This window comes from Lutra lutra, chromosome 3, assembly GCF_902655055.1.
Source record: "Lutra lutra chromosome 3, mLutLut1.2, whole genome shotgun sequence".
Taxonomy (NCBI): domain Eukaryota; kingdom Metazoa; phylum Chordata; class Mammalia; order Carnivora; family Mustelidae; genus Lutra; species Lutra lutra.
The window spans coordinates 63931079-63953001 of record NC_062280.1 but is presented as its reverse complement, the minus strand read 5'-3'; the positions used below and the strand labels follow the sequence as shown (position 1 = coordinate 63953001).

At 34.6% G+C, this 21923-nt stretch overlaps 1 protein-coding gene across 4 annotated transcripts in view; it reads left to right on the top strand.

Moving 5' to 3' along the window:
* Positions 1 to 21923, top strand: part of SCN7A (sodium voltage-gated channel alpha subunit 7) — a 117164-nt gene that overhangs the window by 81296 nt on the left and 13945 nt on the right. For all 4 annotated transcript variants that reach the window (XM_047722398.1, XM_047722397.1, XM_047722399.1 and 1 more), the window contains 8 exons: positions 113 to 215; positions 866 to 1104; positions 2263 to 2436; positions 3923 to 4279; positions 13030 to 13467; positions 16487 to 16592; positions 18381 to 18535; positions 20839 to 21012. In XM_047722398.1, coding sequence (XP_047578354.1) covers positions 113 to 215; positions 866 to 1104; positions 2263 to 2436; positions 3923 to 4279; positions 13030 to 13467; positions 16487 to 16592; positions 18381 to 18535; positions 20839 to 21012 — 1746 coding nt within the window. The remainder of the gene's footprint in view (positions 1 to 112; positions 216 to 865; positions 1105 to 2262; positions 2437 to 3922; positions 4280 to 13029; positions 13468 to 16486; positions 16593 to 18380; positions 18536 to 20838; positions 21013 to 21923) is intronic.

Sequence of the window (21923 nt, the reverse complement as noted above, 5' to 3'; positions counted from 1 at the left end):
TTCTGGAAGTAAGAATCAGCATTTGAAAGAAGGTTATAAACCTTCTTATAGTTTTAGTCTTGTATCTACAAAGGGCAGAAGCCAGCACTGGACTCATCTAATTTCCTTTTAGACCAAGACCACACAAATAGAAATGAAGAAAAGATCACCAACTTCTATGATCACTTCTTTGAATATGTTGGATGATGCTACTGCTGCTATCAGACATGAGGAAGGTAAAGTAAAAAAATAGTTAGACACTCTGAAAGGTACTATTGATAAGACTCACTTTTAAAGTAATCCTGTAATTTCTTTAGAATTGTAGATGATAACAAAAATTTAAGGAATAACATAAGAATATTAAAATGAGCAATTCCATACACATGGTATTTTAAACATTGGTATTTTAGACATTCTTATCACTCACCAAAGAGTACTAAGAAATTTTCTTTAACATTGAAAACAACAAAGAAGTATTAACTTATAACTTAAAACAGAGGTTGGATAATATAACAATCATATATTAAGATATTTTTCAATATATAACCAGTAATTCATTATCATGGACAATATTAAAAGATATTATTTTGTAAAGCATAGAAATCTAGAAATTCTAAATCATAATTTGTTTTCTTGAGAGAAACTCCTATGATTTGCTTCTAATACACAGTTTATCTCATTTCATTTGTCTAACTCAGCAAGCATGAACAAAATAAAGGAAATTTGCTTTGCTCTGCTTTTTATTAGTACAGAATATTTTTATTTGCTAATTCCAAATCAGAAGTCTAGTTTTAAACATTTCTTTGCATGGAAAAGTCAAAACATTTTTATTAGTTAGAACTTAAACAATTTGCTAATGTTTAACTTTTTTATTCCTTCATTTCAGAATCTGAAAAATCCAGGAAGAGATGCCCATTGTGTTGGCATAGATTTGCTAAAACTTTCTTGATCTGGAATTGTTCTCCCTGTTGGTTAAAATTGAAAGAGTTTATCCATATGATTATAATGGACCCATTTACTGATCTTGTCCTTACCATATGCATAATTCTAAACATATGTTTTTTGGCCTTGGAATGTTATCCGATGAATGAAGAAACCAACAATGTTCTTAGCATTGGAAACCTGGTAAGGCTCTTGTACCTTATTTTCATTTACGACTTCAACTTTTCTTTAGTTATCATTACCCCATTATTTTATTTTATTTTATTTTATTTTATTTTATTTTATTTTATAATTCCAGTATGTTGCAAATGCATTATATGCATAGTAGATGAAGTATTATGTTCATACTTCCACAACTGATCACCCCCGGCCCTGCTTTGTAAGTGTTCTTCTCATTTAATAAGTTTGTAGCTGAAGCTTAAAATTCTGCCATTTAAGTTTGAGATTCTAGTCAGTTGCTTAGCAGTTAGGTTAAATGGAAATATTATTTATTTCTTCTCCCTTCCCAAACATATCCTGGTATATACCACATATATATGGTATATATATATATATATATATATATATATATATATATATATGGCCATAGCTTCATAGAACGGAGCTGAGCAGAGGTGAAATAACAAATGCAAGCTCCTCACCGACACCTGAACTCTGAATCCTGACTACAACCACACCTGCCCTGTCTGCTCTAGCCACCTGTCTTTGGCTTGATGGGAACTTATCCTTTTTTTAATCAATACAATGTAAAAAGCAAAACGGATTTCTGTGAGTTTAAAAACAAGTCATGTTCAAGAAAATATACAATGTTCAATTTTCTTTGCTTTTATGGTGGTGGTGGTTTGTTGCTTGGTATTAGTATAAATGGCCAAACTGCTACCCATTTTGAATTATATATTTACTTGGAACCAATACAACAATTGAGTCATTTCTACCAGTATAGTTTTCAAGAGACAGTGTTCACAGGTTTACTTTTTTTTCCCCTTGGTTCACATATGCACTTTTTAAATTCCTTCACAGTTTAAAAAATTAAATATCTTATCATGTATTCTGTATCCCAAAAAGAACCATTCAAAAAGATTTTCATCTTTAAATATTCTTTTGTTGTCTTTCAAGACAGTTTTTATTAAATATTTGAAGATTCTGTATACAGTGTTTGACGTTAGACTGTTAAATTAAAAATGTTTGAGTCTATCCTTATAATATAGACTCCAAAACTAATCAGCTCTTGAGAGAGGAACTGTGAAGAATGTGGCAATGAAAAGTTATAGTTTTTGTATATGAGGTTCTGATATTGTAATTGGAAGCGTATTCTCATCTGTGTGTTTTGTTTCTGTTTAGATTTTTATTGGAATTTTCACAGCAGAAATGATTTTGAAAATCATTGCAATGCATCCATATGGGTATTTTCAAGTAGGTTGGAACATTTTTGATAGCCTGATTGTGTTCCATGGTTTAGCAGAACTTTATCTAGCTAATATTCATGGAATGGCTCTTTTTCGAACATTCAGGGTGGTAAGTAGGATCCAAGATCTCAATTTTATTTTATGAAAATTTATCTCAGCCTCCTCAGATACAACATGGGAAGAATAGTAACATTTATCCCACTGGGGTATTTGAAATAATAAATGAATTAATTTTTATGTAAAGAGCTTAGAAGTTGCCCCAGGAAGAATAAGCATTTTCCTGTCATTTGACCAAAACTTCAAAGGAAATAAGCTACATATGTAGCAAATTTGAGGTATGGTTTTAGGAAGCAGGACTAGAGTTACTGGTCAGTTGTGAGGAGCAGAATAATGTGGAGTCCCAGAAGTAGAATGCCAGTGTATAACTAAGGAATTTGAATGAGGTGAGTATTTCTAAATGTAGAGTTAGAAAACGTTAAAAAAAAGACCAGAAAGGCCAGGGGAATGTTATTATGAAAGTCTTTAAGTCAGAATTGGTATATATGCCTGTAATGTAGGGTAGTAGTAAGAATCAGAAAACTACCCAAGGAAATAATGTTATTAGAATATATATGGGAATGTTACATACTTGATAAGTAATATATTCTCGTAAGAAGTTGCAGGAATGTAGCAGGAATCAAGTACAATTAAGTAGATTTGATCTTATCTAAATAATTCTTCAGAACACTGCCTTATGTCCTCATCTATACATTTTTCTCATCAGTAAGATAAACATATGTGAGATGTACCTATCAAATTTATGGATGAAACAAGACTGGTAAATGCCAAAAAATGATAAAAGAGATAGTATCAAGGTATCTGAAAGGCTGGTGTGGATTGTATATAAATGATTCAGTTTTACATGGATAAATGTGAAACCCTACTTTTGAGTCCAGAAAGACAACTATATACTAGAAAAAGTTGGGGAAGGTATAACATATATAAAAGGGGATGTTTCAGTTTTAGATGACTAAGTTCACTGTAATATGGTGGCTAAAATTTTAAGGTAATCCTTCCCTGTATCAATAGAAATAAAAAAATCTAGTAAAAACAAGAGAAATATCCAGACTAAACTGACCAGACTGCTGTGTTTGGTTTCTGATATGTTACTTTAAAGGAAAATACATAATAGAAACTTCAGTGGAATTTAATAGGACCTAACAGACTTTTTTCAATATCGTCTATTTGTCAGAATGTGGGAGAATTTCCTGTGTTGTAAAAAGCAAAACAAAGAAAGGATAGTTGCCCTACGAGATATTAAAACATAAAACTAGAGTAATTATAATCACATAATAGTGAATGGAAATTGACAAATCAACAGAAAAAGATATGTATGGATCTAGTGTAAAAAATACAGAATATATATGATGTATTAAGAATTGTATAAAATAAATTTTCAGTGGTTAGTATTAACAATACTTAAAACTGAGTATTACATTAAAGACTACATATGTAGTGTATAATGCTGATAAAAATCTTAAATGTACATCATAATAAATAGTGACCAAGTTTTTCGTTGTTTCTTATTTTTGTTGTTTCTGGCATTGCTGTATTAGTTGAGAATTTTCAAGCTGGCAAAATACTGGCCAACGTTTAAGATTCTGATGCAGATTCTTAATATCTCCTTGGTGGCCTTGAAAGACTTGGTCCTGCTGTTGTTCACATTCACATTCTTTTCTGCTGTGGTTGGCCTGAAGCTGTTTGGTATGAGTTATGAAGCATGCGTCTGCAACATAGACAAAGACTGTCGTCTCCCACGTTGGCACATGCATGACTTCTTTCACTCCTACCTGAATGTGTTCCGGATTCTTTGTGGAGAGTGGATAGAGACTTTATGGGATTGCTTTAAGATAGCTGGCCAATTCGGTTGTATTTCTTTTTACATGATGGTCATTTTAATTGGAAACTTATTGGTAAGTAATCCATGCTTTTAAATTTTTCTTGAAAAACTGACATAATGTAGTCTGGTATTTTCTGCCTTTTTTTTTTTTAAATTTTTTTATTTTTTTTTTCAGCATAACAGTATTCATTATTTTTGCACCACACCCAGTGCTCCATGCAATCCGTGCCCTCTACAATACCCACCACCTGGTGACCGCAACCTCCCACCCCCCACCCCTTCAAAATTCTCAGATCATTTTTCAGAGTCCATAGTCTCTCATGGTTCACCTCCCCTTCCAATTTCCCTCAACTCCCTTCTCCTCTCCATCTCCCTTTGTCCTCCATGCTATTTGTTATGCTCCACAAATAAGTGAAACCATATGATAATTGACTCTCTCTGCTTGACTTATTTCACTCAGCATAATCTCTTCTAGTCCCGTCCATGTTGCTACAAAACTTGGGGATTCATCCTTTCTTTTTTTTTTTTTACAGCTTTATAAACATATATTTTTATCCCCAGGGGTACAGGTCTGCGAATCGCCAGGTTTACACACTTCACAACACTCACCATAGCACATACCCTCCCCGATATCCATAACCCCACCCCCTCTCCCAAACCCCTCCCCCCATCAACCCTCAGTTTGTTTTGTGAGATTAAGAGTCACTTATGGTTTGTCTCCCTCCCAATCCCATCTTGTTTCATTTACTCTTCTCCTACCCCCTCGACCCCCCATGTTGCATCTCCTCTCCCTCATATCAGGGAGATCATATGATAGTTGTCTTTCTCCGATTGACTTATTTCGCTAAGCATGATACCCTCTAGTTCCATCCACGTCGTCGCAAATGGCAAGATTTCATTTCTTTTGATGGCTGCATAGTATTCCATTGTGTATATATACCACATCTTCTTTATCCATTCGTCTGTTGATGGACATCTAGGTTCTTTCCATAGTTTGGCTATTGTAGACATTGCTGCTATAAACATTCGGGTGCATGTGCCCCTTCGGATCACTATGTTTGTATCCTTAGGGTAAATACCCAGCAGTGCAATTGCAGGGTCATAGGGTAGTTCTATTTTCAACATTTTGAGGAACCTCCATGCTGTTTTCCAGAGGGGTTGCACCAGCTTGCATTCCCACCAACAGTGTAGGAGGGTTCCCCTTTCTCCGCATCCTCGCCAGCATCTGTCATTTCCTGACTTGTTAATTTTAGCCATTCTGACTGGTGTGAGGTGATATCTCATGGTGGTTTTGATTTGTATTTCCCTGATGCCGAGTGATATGGAGCACTTTTTCATGTGTCTGTTGGCCATCTGGATGTCTTCTTTGCAGAAATGTCTGTTCATGTCCTCTGCCCATTTCTTGATTGGATTATTTGTTCTTTGGGTGTTGAGTTTGCTAAGTTCTTTATAGATTTTGGACACTAGCCCTTTATCTGATATGTCATTTGCAAATATCTTCTCCCATTCTGTCAGTTGTCTTTTGGTTTTTTTAACTGTTTCCTTTGCTGTGCAAAAGCTTTTGATCTTGATAAAATCCCAAAAGTTCATTTATGCCCTTGCTTCCCTTGCCTTTGGTGATGTTCCTAGGAAGATGTTGCTGCGGCTGACGTCGAAGAGGTTGCTGCCTGTGTTCTCCTCGAGGATTTTGATGGATTCCTTTCTCACATTGAGATCCTTCATCCATTTTGAGTCTATTTTCGTGTGTGGTGTAAGGAAATGATCCAATTTCATTTTTCTGCATGTGGCTGTCCAATTTTCCCAACACCATTTATTGAAGAGGCTGTCTTTGTTCCATTGGACATTCTTTCCTGCTTTGTCGAAGATGAGTTGACCATAGAGTTGAGGGTCCATTTCTGGGCTCTCTATTCTGTTCCATTGATCTATGTGTCTGTTTTTGTGCCAGTACCATGCTGTCTTGATGATGACAGCTTTGTAATAGAGCTTGAAGTCCGGAATTGTGATGCCACCAACTTTGGCTTTCTTTTTCAATATTCCTTTGGCTATTCGAGGTCTTTTCGGGTTCCATATAAATTTTAGGATTATTTGTTCCATTTCTTTGAAAAAAATGGATGGTACTTTGATAGGAATTGCATTAAATGTGTAGATTGCTTTAGGTAGCATAGACATTTTCACAATATTTATTCTTCCAATCCAGGAGCATGGAACATTTTTCCATTTCTTTGTGTCTTCCTCAATTTCTTTCATGAGTACTTTATAGTTTTCTGAGTATAGATTCTTAGTCTCTTTGGTTAGGTTTATTCCTAGGTATCTTATAGTTTTGGGTGCAATTGTAAATGGGATGGACTCCTTAATTTCTCTTTCTTCTGTCTTGTTGTTGGTGTAGAGAAGTGCAACTGATTTCTGTGCATTGATTTTATATCCTGACACTTTACTGAATTCCTGTACAAGTTCTAGCAGTTTTGGAGTGGAGTCTTTTGGGTTTTCCACATAGAGTATCATATCATCTGCGAAGAGTGATAGTTTGACTTCTTCTTTGCCAATTTGGATGCCTTTAATTTCCTTTTGTTGTCTGATTGCTGAGGCTAGGACTTCTAGTACTATGTTGAATAGCAGTGGTGATAACGGACATCCCTGCCGTGTTCCTGACCTTAGCGGAAAAGCTTTCAGTTTTTCTCCATTGAGAATGATATTTGCGGTGGGTTTGTCATAGATGGCTTTGATAATATTGAGGTATGTGCCGTCTATCCCTACACTTTGAAGAGTTTTGATCAGGAAGGGATGCTGTACTTTGTCAAATGCTTTTTCAGCATCTATGGAGAGTATCATATGGTTCTTGTTCTTTCTTTTATTAATGTGTTGTATCACATTGATTGATTTGCGGATGTTGAACCAGCCTTCCAGCCCTGGAATAAATCCCACTTGGTCGTGGTGAATAATCCTTTTAACGTACTGTTGAATCCTATTGGCTAGTATTTTGGCGAGAATTTTTGCATCTGTGTTCATCAAGGATATTGGTCTGTAGTTCTCTTTTTTGTTGGGATCCTTGTCTGGTTTTGGGATCAAGGTGATGCTGGCCTCATAAAATGAGTTTGGAAGTTTTCCTTCTATTGCTATTTTTTGGAACAGTTTCAGGAGAATAGGAATTAGTTCTTCTTTAAATGTTTGGTAGAATTCCCCCGGGAAGCCGTCTGGCCCTGGGCTTTTGTTTGTTTGGAGATTTTTGATGACCGTTTCAATCTCCTTACTGGTTATGGGTCTGTTCAGGCTTTCTATTTCTTCCTGGTTCAGTTGTGGTAGTTTATATGTCTCTAGGAATGCATCCATTTCTTCCAGATTGTCAAATTTGTTGGCGTAGAGTTGCTCATAGTATGTTCTTATAATTGTCTGTATTTCTTTGGTGTTCGTTGTGATCTCTCCTCTTTCATTCATGATTTTATTTATTTGGGTCCTCTCTCTTTTCTTTTTGATAAGTCTGGCCAGGGGTTTTAGTCTGGTATTTTCATGATGTCTGTTAACTGTGTTGTCTGATATGGTGACCTCTAGCCATATGTGACTGTTTGTCACTTGAAATACAGTGGTTCAATCTGAGATGTGCTACAAGTGGAAATATGCACTGGATTTGAAGTCTTAACCTCAAAAAAGAATGTAAATTATTTTATTAGTAATTTTTATATTGAGTGAATTTTAAAATGACGACATTTTTAATGTATTTAGTTAAATAAAATGTTAGTAAAATTAATTTCACCTGTTTTTAATTATGCTCTTAACGTGGCTACTAGAAAGTTGCATAGGTGACATGCATCACATTTCTGTTGGATAACACTGCTGTATAACCTTGCTACTCAAGTAGCATTGGCATCATGTGGGAGGTAGTTATCAATGCAGACTTTTAGACCCCATCCCAGACCTATGGAAGTAGAATCTACATTTTAACAATAACCCCACATTTTTATATGCACATTAAATTTTAAGAAGCACTTAAATGTAACACTGGTTGTCAAACTTGGCTGTACATTGGAATAACCTGGGGAATTAATAAAACTATAGAATGCCCTGGATCCATTCCCAGAGATTTTGATTTTATTGTTTTGTGGACATAGGCTGGTCATCAGGATTTTTTTAAAGGTTTCATTTGATTAAATTGCAGCAAAGTTTGAAAGTCATTGGTTTATTAAACTATTGTGCATTAACTAAAAGGTAAAGCTATCACTTTTAAATTCCCAGTGATTGAACTGTTGTTACGTGGATTGAATAAGTAGCTTTCACTTCTTCCAAGAAAAGGGAATGGCTTATAGAAGAAAACTGCTCTTACAAGAATCAAAAATAAGGATTCACCATTTGGTTTTATTTATATAATCATAGAGATCAAATAGATTCTCCAAGACTGAAAAAAAAAAAAAATCACGTTAGACTCCATTGTATCTATTGGTGCCCTTCCTCATTGCTTCTATTTCCCCTTGGTTATAACCCCTGTCCACTTATCACTGCTGTCATTATGTTTAATTGTTGATTTACTTGTCTCAACCTTCCTTATTAAACTAAGCTCCACAGAGGAAAGGATTGAGACTATTCTCTTATATCATCAAAGCCTAGAGCAGGGCTCAACCTGTAAAAATATTTCAATGACCTCTGCCTCTATAGCTATTGGTACACTTTCAATTTCCACTGACATAACCCTATTCTTACTGGCTGGGAAAAAAAAAAAAAAAAAAAGAAAACACAACCAGCATACATACCAGCATGCCTAATTAAAAATGTCAGAGATAGATTTCACTTCAGTTGTGGTATAACACATATGTGCAAACAAGGTCATTAGAGACAGATCTTTGTATATCGCACATCTGTCTTCTGTACATCTGTCTTCTGTACATCTGTCTTGCTGGCTAGTAGCTTCTGTTTTATCATAATGGCTGCTGCAGTCTGAAGCTTCATGTGTTCATATCATGTCAAGTTTAATAGAAGAGAAATTCCTGTTTCATTCCTGGAAATCACAGCAAATTTCTCCTCTTATTAGCTCTGAGTCACATGTCTATTTGTAAACCAATCTCTATTGTTCAGGGTATGGAATACATTTATTATTTATTGTGCAGAGTATAGAATATATTAACATATTATTATGTTAAGCTACTCAGGATCCTGTCCTGGAGCTGGAGTTGGCATCATTCCAGAGCCAAATCATACAACTAACTGATAATAAGGGTGATTTCCCAAATGAAATGTAAGTTTCTATTCCCAAAAGGAAAGGCCATGGTTGATGGCTATTGACTTAAATAACACATACACATACATACACACACACAAACACACACACTTCACAAAGAAAAAAAAATGCTGAGGCAATTATATAATTGTACTTCTGTTTCTTTGTTTTTGAACTCCACTCTGTTTCTTATTTTTCTCATTCTTACTGATCAGAAACTTGATGTCAGTAGGCAGAGGGATTTTAGGGTAAAATGGAGTTATAAGAGCCTCCATTTCCAATTGATTGGTCATCATATTGCTTGGCTTGCTGAATCTTTTAAACTTGATTCCCCTCAACAGTCATCCATGTGTGGGACATCATGATAATAATAACACTACAGTAAATACAAGGGGGAAAAAAGCAAAGAGAGAATCTGTAAGGCTACAGAACTTTCCCCCTGTACTTCCAACTTGTTGCATTATAGCATTGTAATTTCACTTCAAAATTCATGTAAAAAGAAGTATTTCTCATTTTTTAAATTTAACTTTATCTTATTTGTCCAACAAAATTCCAACAGTGACTCAGCCTTAAGTGGAAACCTAAAACATTATCATATAAAAAGCCAGTATTTAAGTGACTTTTAAATAGTTACATGTAGTGTTGAGTTGTAGAAAAAACAGTTCAGATCCAAGAAAACATGGGTTCAAATTCCAGTTGTATCATTTACTAATTAAATGGCTTTGTGCACATTACTCAGGCTCCTTAAACCTGCAACCTCTAATAGGAGAATCCTTAAATGGTTATTGTAACTTAAATTATATTAGCTAGCACTCTATAAATATTCATAAATATTTACTTTTTTAAGCTCTAGATAATTATAACTCCCACATCTATAGAACATCTATAAAATTTTGTTAAAACATTATTTAGAAGTTTTAGTTATGCAAACTTTCCAAGTGTTTTCACTTGCAAGTTAAGTAGTTGTCACCAAGTGAATTGTGGTCTCTGGTTGAGGACTAGAAACATAAAAAGAAAAGAAATAGAAAACAATATAAAATGCAGTTTTTTTTTAAAAATAAAAAATTGATGATAAATATGTATGTTGCTCTACATGTTTACATATTCCCAGATTAAATATATGTTAAGATACAATTGCAACAATACTAAAATAGAACCTTCATACATGTTAAATTCCTTGATTACTAATGAAATAATTACTTGTACTTTAAAAATACCTGAAAGGGCGCCTGGGTGGCTCAGTGGGTTAAGCCGCTGCCTTCGGCTCAGGTCATGATCTCAGGGTTCTGGGATCGAGGCCCGCATCGGGCTCTCTGCTCAGCAGGGAGCCTGCTTCCCTCTCTCTCTCTCTCTCTCTCTGCCTGCCTCTCCATCTACTTGTGATCTCTCTCTGTCAAATAAATAAATAAAATCTTAAAAAACAAAATAAAAATACTTGAAAAATGCTTGCAAAATACTTAAAAAGTACTTGAAAAATAATAAATAAATCTTGAATCTTCCTTCTCTTCCATACTACTTTATTTTGATAGGAGTTACTCAATTCTTACCTAACAGATAGACATCCTTGAGGTAAAAGGAAGGGCAAATTTCAGGAGAGACATTTAAATTTTTTTTATATACATTATGTCATCTTTTGTTTTCTAGTACAAAAACAAAAAAATATTTTGAATCTCTTTATAAAAACACTGTGACTAGAACAAAGTTACTCTATACTTATGTAATATAATCTTTGTGTCTTCCCCTTCCTTCTTTATTAATACTCAAATAAGAAGTAGTCAATCCAGTATAGTATGGTAATTTACACATTCTGTTTTTCTTTTTTAATTATTTAAAAGACTATTTTTAATTCAGAGCACACTTGAACAATACAGTAGCATCTTGTAGTATTGCAAAATTTTTCTTTATACCATAGTTCAGAGCATTTTGAATTTTGTTGTTAGCCTTTTAACATTTTCACTGTAAGTGTAAATCTGTAGATATTGTGTGTGTGGTATGTGTGTTTAAGATACAAGAAATCTTAGATTGTAAGCTTTTAAAAATACAACTATTGGGGCGCCTGGGTGGCTCAGTGGTTAGGCCTCTGCCTTCGGCTCAGGTCATGATCCTAGGGTCCTGGGATCGAGCCCCACATCGGGCTCTCTGCTCGGCGGGGAGCCTGCTTCTTCCTCTCTCTCTGCCTGCCTCTCTGCCTACTTGTGATCTCTGTCTGTCAAATAAATAAAAAAAAAAACTCTTTAAAAAAATAATAAAAATAAAAAAATAAAAATACAACTATTGTAGCAAAATTTTTCCTTGCTAAATCCTGTCACAAAATCTATTCTTTCATTTATTCTATAATTAATTTTTTCAACAAATATGTATTTATCACTTATTTTGTGCCTAGCACTGTGCTAATTGTCTACTTAAGAGAAAGCTTGGTTCCTGCTCACATGAAGCTTATAGTCATGAAATTCTCACCTAACATCCTTTCCTTATTTCTTGCCATGCCTAATAACCAAAGGAAGGAAAAGAAACAACCAACAACGTTAAATTATATTTAGTGTTGCCCTCTTAACATCCTGAACATTGTCTCTTAAGAATGATAGGAATCCTAATGATGTAATTTACACAAGGGCCATAGAGCCCCTGCCCATATCTGTAAGTAAAATGTATATTAATATACACACACATACACATATATATGTATATATTCTTAAGTATAATTCATGTCATTTGAACTTGCCCATTAAAAGCAATTTGTAAAACATAAAGGAAATTAAATCATAAAAAGCTCAAATATCCAAAAAGAGGCAGATAAACTTTCAAACAAGATAACTCAAATTATCTAACAAACAAGATACTCAAATTATTATTTTAAGTCTAAGAGAATTATCAATATAAATCTCCAACTCTAAACTCCGAAAATATTATCTATGTCTTACAATTATAAAGAAGATAAAAATATGATTCTCTAGAAACTAAGTATGGCTTGATCATATCTTTCAGTGATAATAAAGGTCAAAATATACACTTCCTTGAGTTTAAATAACTTACAACTATTAGGTATGATTCTTCCATCACTCATCTCTTTCTTATTTAATCAAATTTATTACTACAAAGAATTAATTAACCTACCCAGTGCCTGTGCTAGCATGTCACAAGAAAAATTAGATGCAGGCTTCAGAACCAGGAATAGCTCTTTCTGTGGGTTTGCAGAACCCATGGACATGTCATTGTACATCTTCCTGGGATAGAGCTGAAATGGTCCGCCACCTGAAGAGGCAGCCTGTTTTCTCATCTTGGAAGAGGTAGCCTGGCTCAATGAAGGAAAACAAGCTTTGGAATAAGACAGACTCAAGTCCAATCTATGTGACCTGGGATATTTGACACCTATAAGCCTTGCCTTTTTCATCTATAAAAGAGAAACAAATGATATGTCATTGAATGTTGTGACCCTAAGATGAGTTCTGGCCGTACAAAGTCTTAGCACATCGACCCACTGTAAGAACTGAATAGCCTAAATAGCATTAGAGTTTGTATTGTGTTTGCAAATCTCGGGTAAACTTTTAAAAAAAAATGTTTATTGTTTAGAAGGAAACAAAAAGTGAGATAAGCTTAACCTCATTTACTTCCTCATTTAGATAATTTACCTGTTTCTGGCATTGGTGAGCTCATTTAGTTCCTACAACCCTGCAACTACTGAAGAGAACAACGAAGCAAAAAATCTCCAGCGTGCAGTGGCAAAGATTCAAAAAAGAATAAACTATGTGATTTCTAAAATATTATGCAAAAAACAAAATGTTTCAAAGGAGAAAATGGACCATGCAAATGCTGTATATGTTAAAGAGAATATTTCTGACCATACCCTTTCTGAATTAAGCAACACTCAAGAGTTCCTCAAGGATAAGGAAAAAAGCAGTAGCACAGAGAAAAACACAATGACTGAAAACGAGAGTCAATCACTTATCCCCAGTCCTAGTGCCTCAGAAACTGTACCAATTGCTTCAGGAGAATCTGATATAGAAAATCTGGATAATAAGGAGGTTCAAAGCAAGTCAGGTGATGGGAACAGCAAAGAGGTAAGTTGTTTGAATATTCTGATTGCTTATTGTTGGTTTATGGCATTATAGTAAGAGAGTGGATTAGTGCTGAAGTTACAGTTGAAGAACCCAGTCAATCCTAGCTACAGCACTCCTTGCTCCTGACTGTATGCTCTTCATTAAGTTAATTAACTTGTCTAAACTTCAGTTTCCTTGTCTATAAATTCAGATAAAATTGAATCTATTTCTTAGGGAGGATAAGACTAAGAAAAATAGTTCAATGGTCCATAGAACAATGCCCAGTCTATAGTGAACACTTGGTAAAATAAGATAATATCATTAAAAAATTCAGTAAATCAATAAGCAGGCAGCATGGGATGATGTAAAGCTATTGAAGAAAGTTAAGTTTTCAAAATCAATGTGTATTATCAGAGAAATCAAACTCTCCTGTGCATTATCATCTTTGAAATGTGAGACTCGACTACAGGAGGGCTAAAATACTTTCCTACTTGCTAAAATTCTAGGATTCTTATCACTTTATTTCTGCAACATTTACTATAACATATATAATTGAGCTGACTAAAAGAATAAAGAAAACTCACCAGCTTGAATTGTGAACAGTGTGTGGTTTTATCAATTCTGGGACAAACAAAACAAAATGGAAAAGCAACGACAACAAAAAACCCAACACATTCAAAAAAGCATAGATATTGCTGTTAACTTAGCTTCTTAAATGTACACCCTACTGGAATCAATCTTAGTGTCTTCATGTGCAAGCACTGTATCTTAGTAGGAGGGGTAATTTAATGGAAAGCTACATCTACAGAGATCATGTCTTCTCTCTGAGCTTGTACCTCGGTAGAGAGGTACTTGCATTGTACCATCTCAGATCACTCACAGGCACTGGGGAGGAAAGACAATGTCTCTTTCCACATCCCAAAAATCTCTGGCACCATCTTGTCTCCCGGATCTCTTCCAGCTTGGCACCTGTTCTGCAGTAACTTCTCAAATTGGCCTAAAAGGAGTTGAATTGTAATTATTCAAAATCCTTCTAGCTCCTAGTGAAGGCATCTATCTTTGTGTTAGAGAAACACTTTCACTCTTTAGCATGCCCAATATTTTTAGGTTCATTTTCCTTTAAATAATGCCATTTCTAAAAAACAGGGAAAACTCTTCTCCAGCTACACTTATGTGTCTTCACTTACAACTTTGACTACCATTTATTTCTGAGTAAAATTGCTATTTATCACCACACATCATATTGAGATGCTCCAGGAAACTTCTTGCTAATCTCATTAGAAAGTCTGGGATATGAACATATACAGGAAAGATGACACTAAATATATTTGTAAATGGTGAGGTTTCAGGAGTTGTAATTTATGCTGCATAATTATTTGGTCCTGTTGATTGATTAGCTACTCAGATTTATTCGGTTAACTGTACATTTACTTACATATTTAATTTAGACACTTCAAAGATTATACAACTCATGAGTACTTTAGGATTCTGATCTACTAAAAACTGAAGAATATAAAATCACATGTGATCTGATAATTCTGAGATTCAGTCTCTTTCTTTGGTATTTAAACTCTCAGCCATTTTTTAGTTGCAACATAACTAAATTTATATAGTTATAAAAATAACATCAAACTTTACATTGGGTTTTATAACTTTTTTCATAATGTAGAGGTATAGCATGGTCAGTCTCCCATGCTATTAAGTAGTCTTCTAATAAAATTATTTATAATTTTGAATCCCAATTGATTTATTTTTAAATTAGAATAATACATACTAAAAATGCTTAGAAAAATCACATCAAATAATTTATGCACAAATTCTAAAATTACTTAAATATAAGGTGTATAATTTTCAATTATTGAATACATAAGGATTATATAATGTTCATTTATTGTTTACTTTCAAATCAGTACATGGCTATACCCTTTATTTTATCATAAATAAAGAAAATATGAAGAATTGATATAATAAAGGCAATTTGTTTGGGAGTAATCTCCTGATGGATATATTTTTTTAATTGAGTACCAAATGTCTTACTGACAATTGACCATGTATGGTCCAAGACAAACAGAGCTTCCTAATTATATTTCTTTGACATTTATTGAGGATAAGACCAATAGGTAGGACACAATATTTACAAATTTCCTTTTGGTATACTTCACTTAGATCTTGCCTTAATTTTTAAGAAATAAGTGTTTTTTCCAGATGTTTTACTACATTTATCTTATTTTTTAGTTAGAAAATAATCTTCCTTACTAACTTTAAGATCTTGGTCATTTAAAGGATGGTGTGTTGTATATTTATTTTAAAATTAAGTAATATAAAGCATTGTGAGAAAATGATTTCAAGTAAAAGCCATGCATGTCTCATGCATTATTACCACATATACAAAGTCATGGCTATCTTATCTTATCCAGGGTTGAGCTTCAGTCAAGAGCAGAGTGCGAAAGAATGCTAATCTCTGCAAATAGCTTCTCTCCATAGTGCTAGTACAACTTTGCCAGGTCTATTCCTGACCCTTATTCTTTGGGCCATTTACTCATTTCACCTCAAGGTAACCTCACATCAGTCCCGTCCTATGATGGTAAACACAAGAATATCTGGACTAGATTTTACCAAACAAAACTAAATTCATTCTTGTCTACCCATATTCAGCATCAAGGGGTAATTTATTCTGATACTGCTCATCTAGCAGAAATGGCATATATGCAAACCTTGTGAGTAACTTCAAGAGAGCTTTGAAACTCAAAGCCTTTTGGATACTGGAGATAGAGAATCCTAGACATCTTTAAGGAGAACAGTGTTGTGAACTGAGTGCTAATTATTTTAGCTTAAATGAATTCTTAATTAATTTTTTAGAACTTCAGCTCACAGAGATATGCATGCATTTTAATGTCTGTCCTGAAATTAGTCTAAAAAGTCTTTAAACCTGTTAAAAGTCTTTCTATACACAATTTTTCTTATTTATGAAGATGAAATAAACTTGAACTCCAGTGAGAAACTTTAATCACAGCTTTCTTGGTGGGACTTTACTTTTCAGAAGGTAAAGCAATCTAGCTCATCGGAATGCAGTACAGTTGACATTGCCATCTCTGAAGAAGAAGAAATGGTTTATGAACGCGAGAAGCCAAAGCATCTGAAAAACGGTAAGAAAAAAATAAGTTCTTTTGATCATTATATTGAAATTACACTAAATTTCTCTTAACCTAACTAATACTATGGGATATATTTTAATTTTAGAGTTTATTAATTTGGTTAAGGAACACACACACACACACACACAAACATGTGTTCATCACATGCACACATGCCTGTATGAATCCTGATAAAATTTATAGGGAATTTCAATAGAAAAGTGAACATTTGGAAAAGAGGGAGAGAACCTAGTTCCTAGGAAGTTTAATAGAGTAGTTAAGAGCTTTCTGGAACCAGATAGCCTGAATTCAAATCCCAGCCCACCACCGACAAGCTTTTACTTACCCTCTCTCAGGCTCATTACCTAATATGTAAACTGAGGATAATAATAAAACTTACAGGATGGTAAAAAGATTAAATAAGTATACATGTATGTGTGTGCATTCATGGGTACGTGTGTGTATACTTATGCTTCACGGAATACTGTCAATATTCAAAATACCTATATGAAAACTTCTTGTATCTTTCATAGGAAAACAAATCATGTAATGGTGATTTATTTTTTTTAAAGATTTTATTTATTTATTTGACAGACAGAGATCACAAGTAGGCAGAGAGGCAGGCAGAGGGAGAGGGGGAAGCAGGCTCCCTGCCGAGCAGAGAGCCCAATGCAGGGCTCGATCCCAGGACCCTGAGATCATGGCCTGAGCTAAAGGCAGAGGCCTAACCCATTGAGCCACCCAGGCGCCCCAATGGTGATCTATTTTTATATCCCACATGAATATGAAGAAATGTATAAGACTTCAGTCAGTTGATTAATTCATGAGATATGTAACATACATATAATTCCAATTAGTTTCCTAGCAAGATTAACAGATAATTACAGGTTCTGGACATTGGAAATCATCAGATTGGTAACTGCTAAGTGCTCAAATTTCTGTATTCAAACCAAGAACTTGCTCTCAGTAGCTCAACTTTTAGGACTTGTATCATTCAAGACAGAGGAGGAAACATTTCTGATAGTTTTTTCCCCCAAAGATATATACATTGACAGTAGGTAAAATTCTAAAATGAAATGCATTGACTTTAAACTTCATTCACCTCTCTTTCTTCGTTTTCTCCCCTGTTAAGCACTGTCTTCTCAATTCTCAGATTTTCTTTTAGCTAACTCTCTTAACCAGAAGGCAGAGTCCAACCCATGCACATGTACTCTACCCACAAAGTACTCTGTAATCCAGTGGAGGTCCTCAGATAATCTCAATCAGATTCCCTATTCTCATGCCACCTAAGACCTGACATCAATTTAACTGACTTTATACTTATTAGTATACTTATTAACTGTTATACTTATTAACATTTCATAAATATCTATGTACTTAAATGAGAGTGTTTATTATGCTATGTAAATCTTCAGAGAGTGAACTTTCAGGCATCATACCAAAATGTGATATGTAGATGTTGTGTGTGTTGGGGGATGGTTTGGTTGTGTTTTGTTTTGTTTTGTTTTGTAGGATGGGGGACAAATTCTGTTCTCAGACTTTGTCCCACAAGACTAGGGAATGTTCTAAGTCACCTCTGCCTCTCACAATTTCTTCCTCCTACTGTTCACAAACTACTCACAAGTTTTTCTTTTCTTTCCTCAGTGACTTCAGTGGTCACAGAAACAGGGATAAAAATCAAATGTTTCTAAGTCAGAGAGCACCCTATTAGATTCTGTAAATACCTAATTGCTAAAGCATATGGTAAGCTTTTTCATGACTTTTCAAGATTTTTCCTCTTAGCGCTTTCATTTTTGACAGGTTATAGAAGAAGATCTTCACCTGGCCAACTTAGTAGAGCATCCAAGAAAGGAAAAATTTGGCAGAACATAAGGAAAACCTGCTGCAAGATAGTGGAAAACAGTTGTTTTAAGTGTTTCATTGGCCTTGTCACACTGCTCAGCACAGGTGCTCTGGTAAGTAAGTATGGGAGACTTTTATGGGAAAAAATGTATTTGAAGTCTGCTACTTGAAGTCATCATGCCAAATTAGTTTTCTGCAGAACACTTATTATACAACAACCTTCATGATTTTACTTTTGGAAGACATATATTGCAGTTTCTTAAAATCTGTATATACCTCTTTCAATATTAAATAAAAAAATTTTGAAATATGTGAATGACAGTGGCAAAAATGAATGTTAGATACCTAATACTTATTTTAATAAAGTTTTATTTTTGAGATAAACTTTAGTAATATGCACATACATACTGTTGTACTGTGCTAGTACTTCGGTACCAATTCAATCAGGAAAGAGAATTGCTATCTATACTTTCAATGACCTTTGAACCAAAAATGTATTCACCTATTGAGCCAACAACCCTAATTCTGGGAAATTATCCTATAAATATCTGAGCATGTATTAAAGGCATTTACAAGGCAATTCACTGAAGAATTCTTTGTAATAGAAAAAGATTGAAAAGCAAAAACAGTCCATAATAAGTGATTGTTTAAATGTGCTGTAGTACAATCTCCCTATGGGATACTGTGCAGCTATTTTAAAAATATAAAAACTGGGGTGCCTGGGTGACTCAGTCGGTTAAGCCACCAAATCAGTTTTAGCTCAGGTCATGATCTCAGGGCCCTGAGATACAGCCTGAGGTCAGGCTCCCTGCTCAACAGGGAGCCTGCTTCAGGATTTTCTCCCTCTGCCCCCTTCCCCTGATCTCTTACTCTCTCTAAAATAAATAAACAGATTTTTTAAAAAAATACAAAGGCATGATGATATTGCAAGGTACAGTAATAAGTGAAAAAAGGAAGATTTAGAATAAAATGTATCTGTTAGTTGTTTATTAATATTCATGTTTCCCACCGTCATTCATTTATTTTGAAATTGTTTTATTTAGTTAATACTGAATGAGGCATGCTAGGTTTTACATAAAATAAAGAAAATAGAATGTATATTATTTGCTTGTATTTGATTGAAGAGGATCAGAGAAGGATACACAGCCATAGTTAATTGTGAAATCATAGAGCAGAGAAGACAGAGTCACAGCTGGGAACCAGACTTTACACTGAATACATTTCTTAAGTAAACTTTATATTGACGTTTAGCACAGATACTGAGAACTGTGTTGAAATTCTAAGTGTATAGGCTAAAGAATTTTCACAAAATGAATGTACCTGTGTAACTGCTGCTTAGCTTAAGGAATAGACATTACCAGGACTCCAGAACCACATACTCTGACCCCTGACAATTACTTCCACACTCCACACGGGTAGCTGGTATGTGGACTTCAACTGCCAATAGTTTAGTTTTGCCCATCTTTTATGTTTTTTTACATGGAGACTTTTTAATATTTTTATATTATTTTGCATTATATACTATTTAATAAATAAATACATATAATAAAATCCTTTATAATCATTTTAGATATTTATGATTTGCTTATATAGACACTTTTACTCCATAATTGGTTCAATTGAAAGTAACTCTACTGTCATGATCTATTTACTTTTATTTAATGTTAGACTTATAAGAATCACACCATTATTTGTATATGATTATTCTAATCCTTATTGACTTTTTGACCTTGAATGCACTTCGATATAAGTCTGCTTGGCGTTATTGGTACTTTTTTGCCTTTTTCAGTGCTAAAAGAAAAACATGAAATTGCTTTAGACGACATTGTCAGACTTTTCATCCTCCACAGTAAAATTAATGTTGACCTATTAAATCTAAGAAGCTTGGGAGAAATGATTATCGTTTTATTTCCTATTCATGTGCTTCCACTGGTTTATCTGATTATTTCTGCGGCAGTGCAAGTTTTATGACTTTGCTTGTAACAGCAGTGTGGATATCTGAAGACAAATTAAAAAAAAAAAAAATCTCTACTTCTCTATTAGCACCTAGCATGCACCTGTGAGTTGACAACATGGAATTAGAGATAAGACCCAGTCAGATGTGAGTAAAGGTTCCACCTCTTATATTGAGTGTGATTAACTGACTGGAGAGAAGTTTTTTGGATCACTATGGTAGCAAGTTGAGTCTGTATAAGAAGAAGTTCTGGAACCAATTAATGATGTCTGCTATGGGCATGGGATCAGAAAATGATACGGATTATGTGAATAAATCCAAACAAAGTGAACCAGCCCTTAAAACAACAACCTATGACTTGACTCACCATCTGCTTAATAGGGAAGGCATTTCATTCCTCCCTATGCCAAAGATTTTTTAAGAAATTAGATGTATACTAATCCTTAATTTTTTTACCCACAGGCTTTTGAGGATATCTATATTGACCAGAGAAAAACTATTAAAATCTTATTAGAATATGCTGACATGATCTTCACTTACATCTTCATTCTGGAAATGCTTCTAAAGTGGATGGCATATGGTTTTAAAGCCTATTTCACTAATGGCTGGTACAAGCTAGACTTCATGGTTGTTCTGGTACGTATTTTAAAGAAAAATTGAAACGTTCATTATTTGATTTCCATCTTTACTCGAATTCTCACTTAACTCTTGCATTTACTTGTATCTTCCTTTTTTTTTTCCTCTCTCTGTATTTTTTTTTAAAGATTTTATTTATTTGACAGAGAGAGAGAAATCATAAGTAGGCAGAGAGGCAGGCAGAGAGAGAGGGGGAGGAAGCAGGCTCCCTGCAGGGCAGAGAGCCCGACTCGGGGCTCGATCTCAGGACCCTGCTGGGATCATGACCTGAGCTGAAGGCAGAGGCTTTAACCCACTGAGCCACCCAGGCGCCCCATCTCTCTGTATATTTTAAGTTACCAAAATCCCTTATATCTTCATTTGTAGAGCTTAACATTTGTCCTTTTCTTCTCATCCTAATATTTTAAAAGTTCGACATTTCATTCATGGATTATTCTAACAATCACCTGTGAACTCACTACTAACAGAATAGGCCTATTGCGCATCAGTGCACATCAGTATCCTAAAATATTTAAATTTTGTTGGTTCAATTTTTAAGTCATATATTCAAAATTAGACGACTTACCACAACCTTCACCATCACCACACTGATCCAGGCTACTAAGAGTTCACATTTGGGTCAGTGCAACACTTCTCAACCCGAGATCCCGGCTTCCGCCACCGCACACCTTCATTCCATTTTCCACACAGCAACTACATGCATTCTACTGTCGTAAAATCGAAGCCAGCTCAAGTCTCTTTTCTTCTTGAAACCCTCCACTAAGCATCTCATTTCACTCCCAGTAAAAAGCTACACTCTGTGCAATCAAAGCCTACAAGTCTCTACATGGTCTGGTCTTACTCCTCCTACTCTCCATTTCCCCATCCCAGTCAACAGACTGCTGCATCAGCACTGATCTTCCTAAAGACCT